General features: G+C 54.0%; 1 protein-coding gene across 1 annotated transcript in view; it reads right to left on the reverse strand.

Moving 5' to 3' along the window:
* The window catches only part of ADAMTS14 (ADAM metallopeptidase with thrombospondin type 1 motif 14), a 72,602-nt gene that overhangs the window by 3,818 nt on the left and 50,329 nt on the right, over positions 1-18,455 (reverse strand). Inside the window, exons 12-21 of the mRNA XM_036083947.2 lie at positions 17,189-17,364; positions 14,652-14,785; positions 14,143-14,266; positions 13,050-13,130; positions 7,599-7,762; positions 6,034-6,202; positions 5,451-5,583; positions 3,573-3,780; positions 625-754; positions 394-504 (exon numbers count right to left, since the gene is read on the reverse strand). Coding sequence (XP_035939840.2) covers positions 394-504; positions 625-754; positions 3,573-3,780; positions 5,451-5,583; positions 6,034-6,202; positions 7,599-7,762; positions 13,050-13,130; positions 14,143-14,266; positions 14,652-14,785; positions 17,189-17,364 — 1,430 coding nt within the window. The remainder of the gene's footprint in view (positions 1-393; positions 505-624; positions 755-3,572; positions 3,781-5,450; positions 5,584-6,033; positions 6,203-7,598; positions 7,763-13,049; positions 13,131-14,142; positions 14,267-14,651; positions 14,786-17,188; positions 17,365-18,455) is intronic.

An 18,455-nucleotide genomic window follows, 5' to 3' on the forward strand; every position in this document is an offset into this window, starting at 1 on the left:
ATTCATAATTCAGAACTTCTGAAGTTAGAAAACTAATATTCATATTACAGAATATCCCGAGTGGGGAGTAGGATGTCCCCTTGTTACTATGGCAACGTTTCTATAGCAAAAGAATACTGATCTCTTGGGTCAGGCCAGATTCTGCTGCCAAATGAGTTTGCACCAAATTTAGGGAAACACTTGCCGCTTTCAACATTTTGGAAGTGCAGATAAGAGTCTGTGGACCAGTATGGGCAGCACCCACAGCTCACAGCTGAGGAATCGGAGGCTCCAGGAGGCTAAGGTCACGTGGATAGACTGGAAGCTGGGGCTGCCCTACCCCACGGCCCATGCTTGTGACTTTGCAACCACAGGAAGGTCTGGGGAGGGGGTGGGGTCCCGAGATACACTTACTTGATGATATCTTGTTAATGGGATGTAGGGGCCCAGACTGTGGCACCCACTGTCCTTCTGGGGTCACAGGTTCCTGAATGTCAGTGCTCCCTGTAGAGTTCTGGAGATTTCCTATGAGCGAGGAGAAGCAGCTCTAGTGTTTGGGATTTCTAGGGGGCAAGGATGCAAGCCGGGCTGGTTTCAGGCCTCAGCTGGAGGAGCTGGGCCTGCCTCCCTTCCCATCCAGCTCACCTGCACAGGCGGGCAGGCTGCAGACCTGAACAGTGTCTGGTTTGTCCCCCTCGCACTGCCCGAGGCTGTTGGCATTGGTCCGGCACACCACCTGCCGCTGCTGGATGCCCTCTCCGCACGTGGCAGAGCACTGTGGTGGGAAGGCCAGGGCCAGGCCAGGCCCCAGCAGCCAGCGAAGGGGGGGGGATAGGTGGAGAGACAAGAGGAAGGGGGCGGTGAGCTCCAGAGTCCAGCTAATGCCCAGGACAGAAAGGTGAAGAGGAGGGCACCGAGTTTCTACTTGACCCTAGGGACACGTGAAGACAGCTCCAAATAGCCTCACCAGGACAGAATGCCAACGTCAATGTTCCTCATCAGGTGCCGAATAGCGCCGCCCTCAGCTCAGAACCCTCTGACCCTTTTTGTCACCTAAACAGTTCACCCCAGCTCAGGAGGGGACCCCAGAGACCCCATTCCAGCACTTCTGCCCGGGGCCATCATGTCTGGTCTGTGCCCTGGGTCCTTAAATATTTTGTGTATCATCCTGGCAAACCCCCTTGTTGCAATCCGCCAGCCTGAGGGACCTAGGGCCAGTTCACTCACTTGATGATATCTTAGCAATGGGATGGAGGGACCCGGATTGTGACACCTGCTAAGCTGAGCGAGCTGGGTGACAGGGTCGCCATGGACCCCTCTAGCTCTGACATTCAAAGACTCTGTTGACTCCACGTACTGAACTTCAGCCGACAGAGGCAGGCTCAAAAGTGTCTTCTTCCCCGAGAGGGCAAGGGCCGCTGGGCACCTCATCCCCCGGGGCCTCACCTCCTCTGCGTGATGGGGGCTGGGGGCGGGGGCTCCCGAAGAGCAAGGCTGCCCAGCGTGACCGGGTCACAGGGCTTGGTCGGCACTGCCCCAGCCTCTCCTAGTGGGACCAGGAAGAACCTACAGACGTGCACTTCTGCTGGGGCCTGAGGGAGACATGAGCGTAAAGGGCCACACAGACCGTGGGACGAGATGGCTCAATCCCCGCCCCCGCCACAGGATGAAGAATGACAACAGCCCTTGAGTGCTTGGTCAGTCTCAGGGGAGCAACTACCTTCCACACACCACCCCCCCGACCGTCCTTCTGCTGTCAGTTTTCTTGCAGACCAGCTGTCTTTCTGTTTTATATTAAAACAAACAAAGCTATATGTTATGGAGAAGAAACTAAAATCTGCATAAGTTGTGTGGGGATTTGGGATTATTTAAAAATACTCTTTATTATGTAATATTTCCAGCATATGGAAAAGTATGAGGAAGTTGGTCATAGGAGCCTGTTCAAATACCACCACCAGCTTTCATAAATCAGCATTTGGGCACATTTTCAAATACTGTGTCATGCCTTTTTAAACTTTAAGTGCACCGTATCTCACTGGAAGTGATTTTTCTTCATACTGCTGCGCTTTTTCTCACCCCTGTTTTTCTGAGGTCTATCTATCTTGGTAAGTACAGTTCAAGCTTATTTATTTTTCTCCATCTGTGCTATTTTATTATATGAACAGACCATGATTTTTTGGGTCCAATCTCCTGCAGATGGGCATTTAGAATATTTCCCGAAATTCTGCTATTACAATAAGCATTGTTGTGCTTATCCCTGTGACCAAATGAGGTTTTAAAAATTATGGTAAAACATATATATCATAACACTTACTATTTTAACCATTTCTAGGTGTCCAGTTCAGTGGCATTAAGCACATTCTCACTGTGGTACGACCATCCGTACCTCCACGTCCAGAACTCTTTCCTTCCTCATAAACTGAGACCCTGTCCCCACCAAACACGAACTCCCCACCCCCTCCCCCAGCCCTAGGCACCCATCCTCCTATTCTGCGTCTCTATGAACGTGACTACCCTAGGTAAGTGGAATCACGCAGCATTTGTCATTTTGCGTCTGGCTGGTTTCCCTTAGCATAACCCTTTCAAGGTTTGCGTCAAATGAATTTTTAAGAGAAAACTCAAGGCAGAAAATTTCCCTGTGGCCACTTGGAGGGCTTAGCCAGAAGCACTTGGACTGATGACTCCTTCCTATGGTTTCCCCTTTCTTACCCTGGCCTCCCAACAGTGAACTTTCTACAGAGCTGCTAGGTGCTCTTTTACACCTGCAATCAGAGCTTGGAATGCCCCAGTGAAAACCCTTCAACAGTTTCTCACTGCTTTTAGAATACATTCTAACTCCTCACAAAGCCCTATAGCACTGACCCCGCCCACCACCCCCCACCCCCACCCCCGCCTGCCTCTCCATCATCCTGTAGCCCCCATCCCTTCCATTCAGCTCCAGTCCCACCGTCCTTTTGGTTTCTGGAACATGGCAAGGTTGTTCCTGCCTCAGGGTCTTCCTGTGGCTCATCCGTCAGGTCTCAGCTCAAATGTCACCTCCTCAGGGAGGCCCTCCCAGATACATTACCCCCATTTACTTCTGCACAGCTCCAACTGCAATCTGTAAATGCTTTTGTTATTGGTTTACTTATCTCTTCTGTCTCTCTTACTGGACTGGAAGCTACATGAGGCCAAGAATCATGTCTAGTCGATGATGGATTCCAGGCATTCCTAGTAGAGTAAGCCTGGCACGTAGTCGGCACTCAGTAAATATTTCTTGAATGCAAGAAAGTCCTTCCGTTTGCTCACCTGTGTCACGAGGATATTAGCCCATGCCTCCTAGTTCTGACCCAGTTCTAGGTCAAAGCAGATAGTGAATGAATAGAAAGGCCTAGCCCAGAAACATGGCCCGGCAGATGTAGGAGCTGTTGGACTTCGTTTTGAGAAAAATCAGTTGGGATCAGATCAGATATGGGGAGAGAAATTCAGAGACCCTCTGCCTGCAGCGAGTGCCACATCTTCTAGCAGCTGCTCACCCAGACCCACCTCTTCCCGGACTCGCCAGAGAAGGTGTCCGCCGGCCCAGCCCCTCCTGCCCTCTGAGAACAACTCACCTGGGACCAGGCTCCCATGCGCCACTGGGCTGGACAGGGCACGCGGAGGCAGGGCCGCCGGGCCTCAGGCCGGTCCCCAGGGCAGGCCTTGGCCGGCATGGCCTTGTGGGTACCGTTGGAGAGGGGCAGCAGGCACTGTACCCCCCTGGTCTGCACCCCCAGCTTCCCACAGCTCCGGCTGCAGGCGCCCCACTCCTCCGTCACCCACCTGGAGACAGACAAGGCAAAAGGTGGAGGGGAGGTGGGACGAGGGGACACTTCCTCCCAGGGTTGCTCCCACCCCGAATCACTGCAGGCAAGAGCTGGAGAGTGGGTTTGAGCTTCAGAATGCTTGGGAGCCAAGACTACCATCCGCCTGGCTTTGCAGCTGCCAGGCTGTGTGGCCTTAGGGAGGTCACTTACTCTCTCCTGTTTCCTCATCTGAAAAATGGGTATAGTGCATCTCTAAATCTAGCACCCTGCATGTTCGCAGGCAAGCTATTAACGCCCCTAAACTCAATTACCCCATCTTTCCATCAGGATTCTTTCAACACCTCGTAAATACCAGAGCGTCTCCGGTGGGCAGGTACTGTCCTAGGTGCTGAGCTACAGCAGTATGCAAAACAGGGGGAGTCGGCTTGTGGGGATGAAGCCCCTCCCCTGGGCCTCCTGGGACAATTAAAGGAATTGTATACTTAAAGCACGTGGCAGAGTGCATGCACGCAGTAGGCGTGTAATAAATGCAGGTACGATTATTATCACCATCAGCACCTGCAGAGTTTCGGTGCTGATCCACTAAGCTGGTGGTCTCCAGCGTCTTCTAGCCACAGAGCAGCTCCCAAGAGCGCGAGAAGCGAGAAGCGGACAGGGCTGGCTGAGTTAGACCAAGACCAAACGGGGGCGTGGGAGGGGCAGCCCCCAACCCCTACTCCCCTGTGTTTCCTGAGACATCTTTTAGGGAATGAGCGCTCTTGCAGCCAACCCATTCCTTTAAAAGACAAAAATAAAAAGGCCCCAAACTTCACTTGGCATTTTACAGAAGAGAAGCCAGGTGGGGTGACCTGCCCAGGACCACAGTATAGTTAGTGCCACGTGCTCTGTGACCACAGACGTTGGTGGGGAAAGCAGCCTGCATACAGTGTGAAAGGGAAGTGCAGAGGGCTGAGGGCCTGGGCCGGGCACAGGGAGGCCATGGTGGGCTCCGTACTGATCACCAGCTCCCACCCCGGCCCTAAGGCTCCCCCAGCCTGTGAGTCAGCAAGGCCAAGGTGGACTGCTCGGACCCCCGAGGATTCCTGAGGAGGCTGGAGAAAGGACTCGGCTCTCTGCCTGGGGGCCGAGGAGGTGCTGGGGCCATCTCTGTAACACGCTCAAGACCAGACATCGAATCCCTGACAGGTCATAGCTCTTCCTCTCCACAAAGCCCCTTCCAAATAACCCCAAGAATAAGACCTTGTGCTCAAATGAGCCTGTCTCCTCAGGCCAGGCCAGACTGCGACTGGGGGCTGGTGTCAGCATCCTGGCCTATGGCCCGGAGCCTAGAAGCACTGAAATCCACTTCACCTCATCGTCCCCTCGGACACTGAGGGAAAGCTATGTCCCCAAAGTGGGCCTCGGTTTCCCCATCTGTTAAAGAACACTGGAAGGGGCAGAACAAAGGAAGCATCGTCCTTCTTCTGGGAGTGCAAGTTAACCCAGAAGCCCCGCAGGGGACAGATGCGCAAGGAGGGCCGTGTCGGCCACGGGCAGAGTCTGCCGTGTGGGCTGCTCTGCTCAGGGAGTCCCAGGGGCAGGGGCCAGAGGAAGCAGGCCCAGCAGCTCCTCCTCCTGGCTGAGGGAGGGTCAGCGACACCCCCGGAAATGGGATCAGGCTCCCTGTCCCTCCCCTAGGACACTCACGCAGGCTGGGCACATGGGTGCTGGTTGCAGCGCCGGCGGATGGGCTTGGGTCTCTTGCTGTGGTCACACAGGTGCCGCTGGACCATGTGGTGGTCGCGCCGGCGCCGGCAGCCATATTTGGTAAACTGAATCCCTGTGGGGAGGGCAGGCTGACTTGGGCCGGGTCCGGCCAGGCCCCCACTGCTCTGCCGGGGCCTCGGGGATGGCAAACTCTGGAGAGCCTGGAGGGCCAATCCTACCCCCCTCTGTGCCTCTGCACCCTCCTGCCCTGCTCGCTTTCTGAAGAAGCCTTGATCTGCCCATCTCATGTGTCCCTGGGTGAGGGAGGACGGGAGCTGACATAGCTGGGGAGCCCTCACAGGGCACAGGCCCGGCCCCACTACTGCTCCAGCACTCCCAGCCCCAGCCCCAAGGCCCTGCCCAGACAGGCTGTCACACCCGAGACATCTATAAGGAGAAAGTGGGGCACAAGCTAGGGACACATCAAGCGGAGACAATGTTGGCCCCCAGCCACTCCTGCTCTTCCCCTGACAAGGCTTGGGCTGCCCCCACGAGGCTGCCAGACGGCTGGACGGGCCAGTACCTCCTCCGCAGGCCTTGGTGCAGGGGGCCCAGCTCTTGAGTGCCCACTCGTAGGTGTCTGTCTCCTCCAGGAGCACGTTGTTGCTCCCGATAAGGGGCAGCAGGTCCTCATGAATGATGTACTTGTAGGCCAGGCTGCTGCGGGGGCCACCCTCAGCTGGGGGGAGCACCTGAGGAGAGAAAGAAGAGGTGGCACAGGACTGGAGGGCAGAGAGGCAAGGCCAGCATGGGGTGGGGGCCGGGGAGGAGGAGTCAAAGGGAAGGATGTGGGGTCAGCACCAAGCATGGCCGGGGAGACCATTCACACCAGCAGCCATGCAGCAGACTCAGGCTATACACCTGCTGTGTGCTCGTGGATAATTTTCCCTCCCACAGACCTAAGTTCTAATAAGGGCAGGAAACATGTCTGTCGGTCTGTCCTCCTCACCAGGGCAGCCACACTACCTGACACTCCAGAAGATAGTCTATAACAACTCTTACCAGATATATGGTGGCAAATGGTTTCTCCCATCCTGTTCAGCTTGTCTTCTCACTGCTGTCATTGTGTCTTCTGATGTACAAAAGTTCTTAGTTTTCCATGAAGACCAATTTACCTATTTTTCTTTTGCTGCTCATGCTTTTGGTATCACAACTAAGATCCAAGGTCATGGGATTGATCCCTCTATTTTCTCTAAAAGTTCTACAGTTTTAGCTCTTGTGCTTGGGTATTTGATCTAGTTTGAGCTCCTTTTTGTATATGGTGTGAGGTAGGGGTTCAACTTCATTCTTTTACATGTGGATAATCCACTTGTCCCAGCACCATTTTAGTTGAAGAGATTATTCTTTGCCCACTGAATGGTCTTGGTACCCTTGCTGAAAATCATTGGCCATAGGTGTATGGGGGGGTCAGCAAATTAGGGTGAAGGGAAATACATGTAGATTGAATTAATATGCTGACACCAATAGGCTTCAGACCCTGCCCTCTAGGACCTCCCCGACTAGTGAGGGCAGCACCAGGAACAAAGCCTGTCTACAATCTCCCTGCCACCAGCCGGTGTCAAGAGCCCTGCAGACAAAGCCCCTCCTGGTCTGATCTCCTGCATTAACAGTCCCTATTCTATAAGCCCCGGTCTATGGTCTAGGAAGAGGGGTAGCGGGCAGAGGTGGCCCCAGCAAGAACAGTGGCCCCATCCCCCTCTCAGGAGGCTGGCAGCATGAAACGGCACCCCCAGGTCACTTGTTGGCAATGACGGAATGCCAGCAGACACCAGAGGATGCCAGGATGACAGGGGGAACCAACCCCATGCCTCCTGCTCATTCCTACGCCCTATTTCTGAAGCTACATTAAGGAGACTCCCTCTGACAGTAAGACAACCATTTCTTTCTCCTTCCTCATTTGCCATCCTGCCTGCCTTTAAGCACAGAGGGCACCTTGGCCTTGGCCTTGCCCAGGCCGCTGAAGACACTGCAACAGGAGGACTTCCACCAGGCTTGTGCTGGCTTAACAGTGAAGACAGTGAGCAAGGGGGGGCTGGGCTGGGGCAGCAAGGGAGTGGACAAGGGCCACTGTGCAGGGTGGGGGCTCACCAGGACAGCAATGGCTTCAGGCAGGGGCCCACTGGTCTTGAGGCTTTCCTTGGCGTCCTCCACCGCGTATTCCCACTCCAGGCCCATTGCAGTAAAGGTCCGGCTCATTGCTTCCTTGCCCTTGGGGTTGAGGATGAAGCTGCCTGTGACCTGGTTCTTCACCGCTGGCCATGGGGAGAGGGTCACACAAATTTCTATTCCCCTTCACAGGAGCACTAGCCAGACCTCCTCTGGGGCATCTAGACTTTCCTAGTGAACCCCTCGGGGCTCCCTATGACCTGTCACTCCTTCCCCAGTCAGATGAGTCACCACACTGACTGCACACAGCATTACCCTGCCTCTGGACCCTGGTGCACCCCATTCCTCCCACCCTGTCTTCCCTTCTTCCTGCCTAATCTTTAATCATATGTAAGGCTCAGCACAATTCCCCCGTCCTCCCGGAAGCGCTCTTTGATTGCCCAGGCCTCAGGCATTTGCCTTCCCTAAAACTTCTATAGCAGAGCCCTAAGGCTAAGACTACAGGCTCTGGGGTCAGACTGATCTGGGAAAGTTACTTAGCTTCCCTGTGCCGCCCCAGTTTCACCATCCATAAAATGGGAATCCTAATTATTCCTCGCTCACAGGGCGGTGGGCCCCATGAGGATAACTGCAGTTCCCCACCCCACCTAGCCACCATGGGGCTCCTGGGACAATTAATAGAGTTCGTGCATGTAAAGCACTAGGCAGCGTGCGTGACATGCAGCTGCCATTCAATAAATGGTAGGCACTGTTACTGTCATCAGATATTCAGCACTGCTGCCGTTGTAGATGTCCCGTCTCCCCCACAGCCTGTCAGGGTATCTCCTCCGTCTTGGTGTCCTTGGGGCCTGGCGCAGAGTGAGAGTTTTAATAACATCTATAAATTTCTACCCCTTAACGTCCCAGTCAGCGAGTGACTCACAACTCGTTATTGAAGGTGCCTGGCAGGTGGGCGGGAGGTACGCAGGGGCAGACACCCTGGCAAAGGCCCCCGGTCACAGCCTCGGCCACCCTGGAAGGGGCAGGGTGGGGAAGGGCTGCAGCCTGGGACCCAAGCCCCTCAGCCAGGTAGGAGAGCAAGGGCTCCGGAGCCCGGGGGTGTCCCCACCTGATGAGGACGAAAACCATTCCATGTAATTATGATACCGGGAGAGCCAATGGTCAGAGCACTAACCATGCGCTGGTCACAGTGCTACCTGCCTCGGTGGAATCCTCACACGCATCCCGAGGCCGGTGCTACTAGTACCGGATGGAGAGTCGGAGGCCCCTGAGGGGCAAAGGCTTGTCCCAGATGCACAGAGGGCTGGTGGCCCAGCTCTCTGGAGGACCAGCCTCCCTGCCAAGTGGGAGGAGGAGAGATACCCCCATCTCTTGTTGCCTGATGTCTCTTAGCCCCCAGAATCGCCAGCCCTGGAGCCAGAACTGGGCAACTCCTCACGCCAGGCCCAGCCACAAATCTTCCCACCACCCCATCTGCTTCCAAAACCCCTCGGCAGCCACCGCCCCACCTCCAGCCTGTACACCCCTAATCCCGGGGGCGGTGGGCTGGGCTCTGTGGGGACTTGACCACCCAGGCTCGCCTGTGAGTCCTGGCCCGAACGCTGACCCACTCTGTCCTGAGCGACTACAGGCATCCCTCGTCTGACTGAGCTTCACTTCATTGTACTTTACAGATACTGCATTTTCTACAAACTGAACATCTGTGGGAACCGTGCATCAAGCAGGTCTATCGGTGCCATTTTCCCAACAGCGTTTGCTCACTTCACGTCTCTGTGTCCCATTTTGGTAATTCTTGCAATATTTCAGACCTTTTCATTATGATACTTGTTCTGGTGATCTGTGCTCAGTGATATCTGATGTTACTACTGGAATTGTTTTGGGGCACCACGAACTGTGCCCACATAGCGCAGTGAACTTCATGGATCAATGTCGTCTATGTCCTGACTGCTCCACTGAGGGGCCCGTCCCCCGTCTCCGTCCCTGTCCTCAAGCCTGCTTATTCCCTGAGACACCACAACATTGAAATCAGGTCAACAAATAACCCTTCAATGGCCACTAAGTGTTCCAGGGAAAGGAAGAGTCACCGTCTCTCACTTTAAATCAAAAGCTGGAAATGATGCATCGAAGTGCAGAAGGCACGTCGAAAGCCGAGACAGGCCAAAAGTCAGGAGTGTTGTACCAAACAGTCAGCCCAGTTGTGAAGGCAAAGGAAAAGTTCTCGAAGGAAACTGAAGGTGCTACTCCAGTGAACACAGGAATGATCAGAAAGCAAAGAAGCCTTATTGCTGATATGGGGAAAGTGGTCTGAATGCAAGATCAAACCAGCCACGACATTCCCTTAAGCCAAAGCCCTTCAATTCTTTGAAGGCTGAGAGAGAGGAGGAAGCCGGAGAAGAAAAGTTGGAAGCTAGGAGAGGTTGGTTCTTGAGGTTTAAGAAGCCATCTCCGTAACAAAGAAGTGCAAGGAAAGGCATCAAGTGCTGATGGAGAGGCTGGAGTGAATTATCCAGAAGATCCAGCTGAGATCATTCATGAGGGTGGCTACGCTACACAACACATTTCCGATGCAGATGAGACAGTCTCCTCCTGAGAGATGCCATCTAGGCCTTCCATGGCTAGAGAGGAGCTTCCACGGATCATCACGAGGCCGATGGAGGTAATGAATGAAAAGTCCCAGCTCAAGGCCCAGCACAGGGCACACAGTAACAGCCCGATTCTCTTCCCCTCATTTCCTTTCAAAGAATCCACGTCCCCATATTCCAGGAGAGTCTAATGAGTTTGGGCAGGGCCTTGGCCTTCACTGCCAACACCGCTACCTGTCCTGGACTTCTCCGGAGAGCACGCACCCTGACAGGCAGGCGCACGCATGCGCGCACGCACATTCACTCACATGTACACACCTTGCACGTTTTCACTGAGGGCACGCCGTGGACCTCACACGTGCGTAATCACACGATGCGTGCTGACGTCAGGTTTCGGTTCCACTCCCCTGCCTGCCCAACCCTGTGGAGCTCTAGCCTGCCAGGGAACTCACCCAGTAAACACACAGGAAGTGTGCCTGTGCTGAACCTGCCCTGGGTTTTGGGAGCTTCTGCCCGGACCCCTACAGAAGCCCACAGTCAGCCTCCATGGAGCCCTCCTCACCTCCGGAGGACGGAGGAGTAGACTTGGGCAGGCAGGGCATGGGGGGCCGGGAAGGGGCAGAAGGGGCGGGCCGAGGAGGCCCAAGGGTCTGCTAGTATTATGGAATCATCTGGGGGGGGGGGGTGGAGCCAGAAGTGTGTCTGCAAGCTCCACCCTCTTCTTGGAGTAAATGACTCTCCTCTCCTTGCCCCGTTCCCCTCTTGGCTCCTGTTCCGGCAAAATACCCCGGAGCTGGACAGGCAAGTGGGCAGGGAGTTGGCCAAGCCAAGCCCTCCAAACTCACACTCCCCGTGCAGAGCGGTGTGGGGGGCAAGGGCCTGGGGCTGGCAGACAGGAGACCCCGGCCCAGACTGGCTCACTGTGTGGGTGAATCGGGGAACACAGAGGGCCCATGAGACACTGTGGGCCTCAGTTGCTCCTTGTGCCTCTTGCCCATTTGCACTATACCCTCTCAGGTGCCTTCCAGAGCAGGTTAGGGCTCGATCACAACTGTGTCAGTGTAGATGTATTCCTCAGGGGGTGCAAGTTCCCTAGGACACTTTAAAATATTTTCTATTATTTTGATGATAACCTAAAAACATGAATATCAGCATTTTTGTAATATATGAGCCTGCCCAGAGATGTTAGGTTTTGTGTTCGTGTTTAGGAAGAGTTGGTGACAAGCAGTGTGACCATGTGGGCATAACAGGTAAGAGGGGCCTCTGGGATATGCTGACGCCCAGCAACATCATGGCACACATGCCCTCTGTGAGGTCTGAACACAGACAAGTGTGGGAGACCCCAGCCACTACCCAACGTCGGGACAGCAACCTTCCCTGCTTGCTCATTGAGACCCTGCTCCAAACCATGCTTATGTGGTTTAAATTGACATGTAATTCACATACCACACACTCAGCCTTTTAAAGTGTGGACTTCAGTGATTATTGGACGACTATCCGATTCCTGAAGACACTTCATCACCCCCATTTGCAGCCACTCCCATCCCCTCCCACAGGCCAGCCCGAGCACCACGAACCTGCCCTCTTGTCTCTCTTGATTTGCCTGTTCTGGAGACATTCATTTTTTTTTTTAAGATTTTATTTATTTCTTTGACAGAGAGAGAGCAGGAGAGCACAGGCAGGGGGAGGAGCAGAGGCAGAAGCAGGCCCCCCGCTGAGCAGGGAGCCCGATGTGGGGCTCAATCCCAGGACCCTGGGATCATGACCCGAGCCGAAGGCAGTCACTTAACTGACTGAGCCACCCAGGCACCCCTGGACATATTTATTTTTTTAACTACCAACTTAGTTTCAGCACAAACAGAACACAGCAAACAAATGAACACAAAAATCTCTCCCATTACATTAATGTTCTCAATTCGAATTTTGTCCATTGATTTCGGGGCCCTCATTTTTAATCTCTCTTGGTTTTATAGTTGTATAACTATTATAAGGGGTGATTTAGTGATTGTTTAAGTGTCATTATAATAAGAATAATTTAAGGGTCCATGTGGCAGACTGCAAAAATGGCTACAAATTCCTCCCATTCCAGTGTGCACACCTCTTTGAACTGTGACTCTAACATACTTCCCACCAAGAGATTGTCGGTTTCTACCCCCTGAGTCTGGGCTTGGCCATGAGACTTGCTTGGGCCAATGGGACATTACAAAGCATGACACAAGCAGAGACCTGGCAAGTGCTTGCACGCTGGGGCTTGCCTGCTCTTGCCCCCACTGAGGACCATGTGACAGACACCATGTGAATAATGGTGTGAACACCCCCATCACCCCAGCTGACCACCAGTACCAACCGGCATCTAACGGACCCACCAGATGTTGCCTTTGCATGAGTGAGTCCAGGCAGAGGAACAGAAGCAGCAAGAGCCAAGCCCAACCCAAACTGATGGCCCATGGAACCATAAGCTAATACAAACACTTGCTTAAAACCACAAAGTTTTGGAATGGTATGTTACACAGCAAAAGGAGGCTGATACATTCTATGAAAATCGTTTTCCTTTAAGAGGTGTGCACGATTAATCAACAGTGGCTGCCCCTGGGGAAACAAACAGCTCCTGCAGGGCAGAGATGGGAGGGAAATCTTTGCTAGATCCCCTCTCACACCTTGTGAAATTTGAACCATGGAACAGGTTGTCTATTCAACATAAGTAAAAAAAAACAATTAAGGATTCCCTGCCATTATTCGAATTTGTGAAATCTCCCCTGCATTAGACTCTCTCCTCTGCCCTCCTGGCTTTCCCACAGCTGAGGGCAGGCCCGAGGGCCTGGCGGCCCCTCTCCAGCTCCCCAGCACTCACCAATGCGGTGGGGGACCTTCTCCAGCTCCTCAATCTGGATGTGCCTGGCACCCGCTGGGATCTGTACCAGTTTGAGAGTTCCTGCCACAGAGAAGGATCCATGAGCATCTTGAACTGGTGGCCCATCTGCCCAGCAGACCCCATCACCCATGCCCCCTGGCCCCTAGCACATCCCCAAGAACCTGTTTCCTCATCTGTAAAACAGGAACAGGCCCTTGTCCACAAGGTGCTGAGAGGGTCAAATGAGATGCTATTGTTTAAATGCCCTATCAAGTCTAAGGGCTGCATGGGGGGGGGGGGTAAGCACGCATGCACATTAGTTACTATTATTCCCCACTTTCTTGAGCCTCCTTTTCTCTCCTGATGTCCTCTCCCCCTTTCCTCTCATACTTTAAGGGATTTAGATGAAGATCCAGCATGGCTTCTCGGGGCCCCATGGCCCTCCCAATCCCAAACCTGGAAACAAACCTCTCTCAAAGCCACCAACCTTGCCCCCAAAAGGAGAGGTGAGGCAAAGCTGTGACACTCCCAAAGGGGAAACGGATCTAATTTATCCTAGAGTGTAAAGGACTAATACCTGGCCCTTTTCATCAGCCAAGTGTGGCCAGACTGAAGGTGGGAGGGAAGTCAAGGAACTCAAGGTACTAGGAGTTCAAAGCAGGAGGCGCCACAAGTTTACCAAAAAAGGGAGAGAGGGAGGAGAAAAAACATTCCAGTCCAGTCTGGGCTACCTCTTCAGACCTATCTGAGCTCTCACTCCCCCTAACAGTCCCTGGGCCAAAGAGATGGCTGAGCTCCTATCACAGCACACTGGCCGGCAGGAAAATGCTTCCAGGCTCCTGGGCCCAAACGCAGGCAGCACACACTGGAAGGGGAGGTGGCCAGCTGTGGCTTCTGACTCCGCCGCCCAGGGCCTCCTGGGAAGGTGTAAAGGCAGGTTCCAGGTGCCTCCCCCCACCGCCCCCCAACCCACCCCGCACTGTGGCCCAGCAGAGGAAGGAGGGCCCGCCCAAGGGACTCAGGCTCAAGGGACCCCTGGCCAGGCCAGAACCCCAGCCAATCCTGGTCATCTCCCCAGCGCCAGGCTGCTCACCTGCCTGCTTGGAGGCCTTGCCCAGTGTCCCCTTCACAGTCCTGCAGTGAGAGTTGTCGCCGCCACAGACCCCGCACTTGTCATCTGCCTTCATGGATCCCACCTCCTTGTCACAGCCGACAGGCTGAGGCCAGAAGGGGGGCTCAGCAGGAGAAGGCTCCCATGCCCCCCATTACCATCCCCAGGCCGGCAGCCCTTGACTCCCTCCCTGGTCCCTAGGCCCCACAAGGTGACCATCGACCAAGAGGCACTCCTGGACAGGTCTCTGCCACAAACTCTCCATGTGACATGGACAGGTCTTAAACCTGGCCACTCCTCTTCCCTTGAATGGGGCTGGGTAATAACCCCTTTCTAGCAACCCGGGATTATGCTGAGGACCAAGGGTGTCACGGGTGGGGCAGGCGAGGAGACGCTGGTCTCCCCAGGGAATAGAAAGAGGGGCAAGCAGTGCAGCCCTCCAGTCTCCCTGGGGAAGGCAGAAGGTGGGGGGCCCAGAGCAGGGGACCTACCACACACTCGCCGCGGGCACAGACGCTGTAAGGGTCCCGGTAGCTGCAGCGTGTCCCGTCGTGGACCACCTGGTTCATGAAGACCACGTCCCCTGTGTCCTCCGACTGGCAGATCAGCTCACACTTCTGGGCATCTGTGGACAAAGAGACCATGCTGAATTCCCAGCCGTGCTTGGAGAATGTGGGCTGGCCCAGGAGGAGAGCAGCGCCCATCCGGAGCAGGAAGCTCCTGGACCAGCTCTGGGTGCTGGGGGGAGCTCTGGGGGTGGAGCTGGGGCTTAAAATCCCTGCTGTGTCACTTATTAGCCTAGTGACCCTGGGCAAATTATCAGACCTCTCTGAGCCTCAGTTCCTTATCCCTGACCAATAAAATGCCACATAGGATGTTAAAGAAAATCAAGTGATAAAATAATAGTAATAACAATAAGCCAACACTTAGTGAATGCTTACTAAGTGCCAGATACTTCCAAAACCTTTACACGCTTTTTTTTTCTTTTTTTTTTTAATTAGGCTCCACGCCTAATGTGGGGCTTGAACTCACAATCCTGAGATCAAGAGTCACATGCTCTACCGAACGAGCCAGCCAGGTGCCCCTACACACTCTGGATGTAAAATTTCAAATGTTTTTTGTGAATGAACTCAATTAAATTTTTCCATCCCATAAGGAAGTAAGTTCTAGCATTACAGAGGAGGAGACCAAGGACCAGAAAGGTTAAGAAACTTGCTCAAAGCCACACACACACTAAGTAGAAGAGCCAGGATCCTAAGCCAGGCAGTCCGGCTTGATTCCCACACTGACCTCTCCATACACTTCCCCAGTCACATGTATGATGGTGTATCTTCACATGTTTGTAAACATTAGGAGGCTGTGTGAAGGTAAGGCAGAACAGGGATCTGGGTTTGGGTTTGCCAAATGAAGCTGCAGTGAGAGAGCACAGGAGATCCTTTCTAATTCTAACATTTGATTGTTCTCTTCCCTATCTGGGCCATTGATGTGCTAAAAAGAAGGTTCCAGAGAACATATAAACATTTGCTATGTTTCTTAGGAAAAAGGAAGTTGGGGCTAGATAACTTTCTGGAATTTGTCGAAAAGTCCTGGGAAAATCCAAAGTCCAAATGCCCCAGGGGCCTTGAAGCCCCTCCCTACAGGGGCTTATTTGGATCTGAGTGGATATGCAAGGCTTTCAAAGCAAGCCACCCCCCTCAGCCAAATTTTTAAGGAACCATCTGGCTCCTTGCTCCTGGTCCCTGGGCTCCCAGGATGCATCTTGCCCCAGTATTCAGAGCTCAAGTCCAGAACCATAGCATCCAATACCACTTCAGATTTCATGCACAGGAGCCAGATTCCTGGCGGGACCTGGGCCAGCAGGAGAGGGATAGGAGACTCTAACCCTCCCAAAGGGCTTGGGGACAATGACCAGTACGCCCCAGGCAGACAGCTCTGTGGACAGCCATGGAAGCCAGCCCAGAGTGGCAACGGGGTGGCGAACTCCCTAGGGTGGGAGGAATTCAAAGCAGAGGGAAAACAGTCTCTGTCATCATGTTCCGGAGAGGTCTGTGCCCTCCTGGGCAATGGACAGGCCTCTGAGGTCCCTTCCAACCTGAAGATTGTCATTCTAAATACGAGCTGAACAACCAAGGGTCTTGCAGTTAATCCTTTGGAACCAGGGCTCCAAGGAGGAGGCCCTGGGCTCAGGAGAGGAAAGGCCATTCTAGTAGGTGCCATCTGAGGCTGAGGGCTGCGGGGTAGGGGTTGAACATCTGTCCATCAAAGGACCATAGAGAGGCTTGCAGGGGGAGTGGACACAGAGGACCGTGAGGGGCCCCTCCAGCCTGAAGGCTCTAAGACGCCTTGAACCCCAGCCCTTCACTGGCATCTCTCCGCTGCTAAGGGAGCCGTCAGTGGAAAGGCTCCAAAGCACACAGGTCCTGGCACTGGCACTTGGTCCCAAAATTCAGTTCCTCTGCATGAGTCCTGGGGCCTGTGTCTGTCCCAGAGCAGCCTGGAGGGAGTCAGTATCAGGATCCCAGAGGCTCTCATCTGCCTGCCTTTTAAATCCTCTTCATTACCTGCTATAACAGTAGCACCGTCAGTAAAACCTAAAAATGTAGGATGTGGTAGGACAGAGCCTCTCGGGATGCTGGTTACGCAAAGCCAGGGCGCGTGCACCTGTAGAGTGCCTTCCCGTACAGGTTCGGGCCCGGGTGAGAGGCACCAACCCAACAGCCAACACTGCTGCCCGCCCCAACGGCACCTCTGGGTGAAGGGCCCCTGATTCGAGGTGGTTTCCCTGCCAGAAAACCGTCAGCATAAATACACAAATCAGGGATGGCTTTCATGAGGTCCGTTGGCCCCAAGGCACACAAGACAAGGGCCCGCACAGAGGTGTATGGCAAGCCTGCCCACTGCATGTCCCTTTTGGTGCCCCAACTGTCCCTCTACCTCCACTGGCAGCCCCAGGCATGGGAGGCGCACCTGGGAAGACATGGACCCAGCAGACGCCCAGGGACATGGCAGGGGGCGGGGAGCCACTCACCGTCTTCAGGCTCGTAGGGGAGCCAGCTGTGCTTGGCATTCCGGTGGATGTAGTAGGAGTTGCGCTTGGCACACTGCTGGGCCCGGAAGTCCTCGTAGGGCCCCGGGCACTCCTCGCTGTTGCATATCTGGTACTGGAACTCGGGCCCTGAACACAGGCGGCCTCCGTAGGCTGGGCTGTGGCAGGCACAGAGGGACCGGGTGACTTTGCCGGAAGGCTGGGAGGGCCAGGCTTCCCACATGGCCACCCACGGCAGGTCAGCCTTTGAGAGGAACATAAAGAGGCTCTTCTAACTTATAAACTAGAGAGGGACCCCCCCTCCCCAGTGGGGGCTGCTGTGGTCAGAGTCCTTCCAGATTCCTCTTACTCCACCCCTTGGGCACATGCCACCTGTCCCACTATGGGGGGAGGAGGAGAGCTGAGAAACAGGGCAAGGGGGTGGATGGCGGGGACAGGGATGACTAATGCTCTCCCACTGGGCTGGAAGAGAAACCAGTCTTATTCGTCTTTGTATATGTTTTCAACCATTGCACAGGGCCTGGCAGACAGTAGGCGCTCAAAACGTGCCTCCACAATTCCGATTTGCGTCCGCTTCCACTTCACCTCATAATAAAGTAAGGAGTGGTAAAGACAGACATGGATCTGGAACGAGAAGGCTGTGCTAGGTCTAACCCCAAGTCCCGCCTTTGCAAATCTCGGCTGAGTCACCTAGCCTTATTGAGCCTTAATTTCCTCTTTAAAGGTGGGACTGGGATACCTCTTCCCTTACCTGCCTCCTGGTGTGTCTGTTGAGAATAAATAAGAAAAGGTATTTAAAGCCATCTGTATTCTCTTCTCCATTACATGAAGAGGATTGGGTAGGATTATCGATGCAAAGTTTCCAAGCATAGGTTCCTGGTACTGTGCTCCCAGAGACAGGGGCATCACGTGGGTGTGTGCACGGAAGTGCTCAGCATCCCCCCCATCCCACCTGGCACGAGAGAGTGCTCGATACACTGTACCAATTATCATAACAGCAGCTGCCATTTATTAGCGCTTAATCTGGGCTGGGCATAGTGCTGAGAGTACCCATATTATGTCACTTAAGCCTCATACAACACAAAGAGTTATGATTATAGAGGAGTTTGCTAGACGGCAGCTTTGATCAAGGGGATAACCATCCATCTAGACTGGAAGGTGGTTTACTCAGAGTGGGCCTCATGGGGCCTTTCTCCAACCCGGGCTTTCATACCCCCAACAGGTGGCAGTTACAGGGCAGTTCATTTGG

The sequence above is a fragment of the Halichoerus grypus genome, chromosome 7 (assembly GCF_964656455.1).
Source record: "Halichoerus grypus chromosome 7, mHalGry1.hap1.1, whole genome shotgun sequence".
NCBI lineage: Eukaryota > Metazoa > Chordata > Mammalia > Carnivora > Phocidae > Halichoerus > Halichoerus grypus.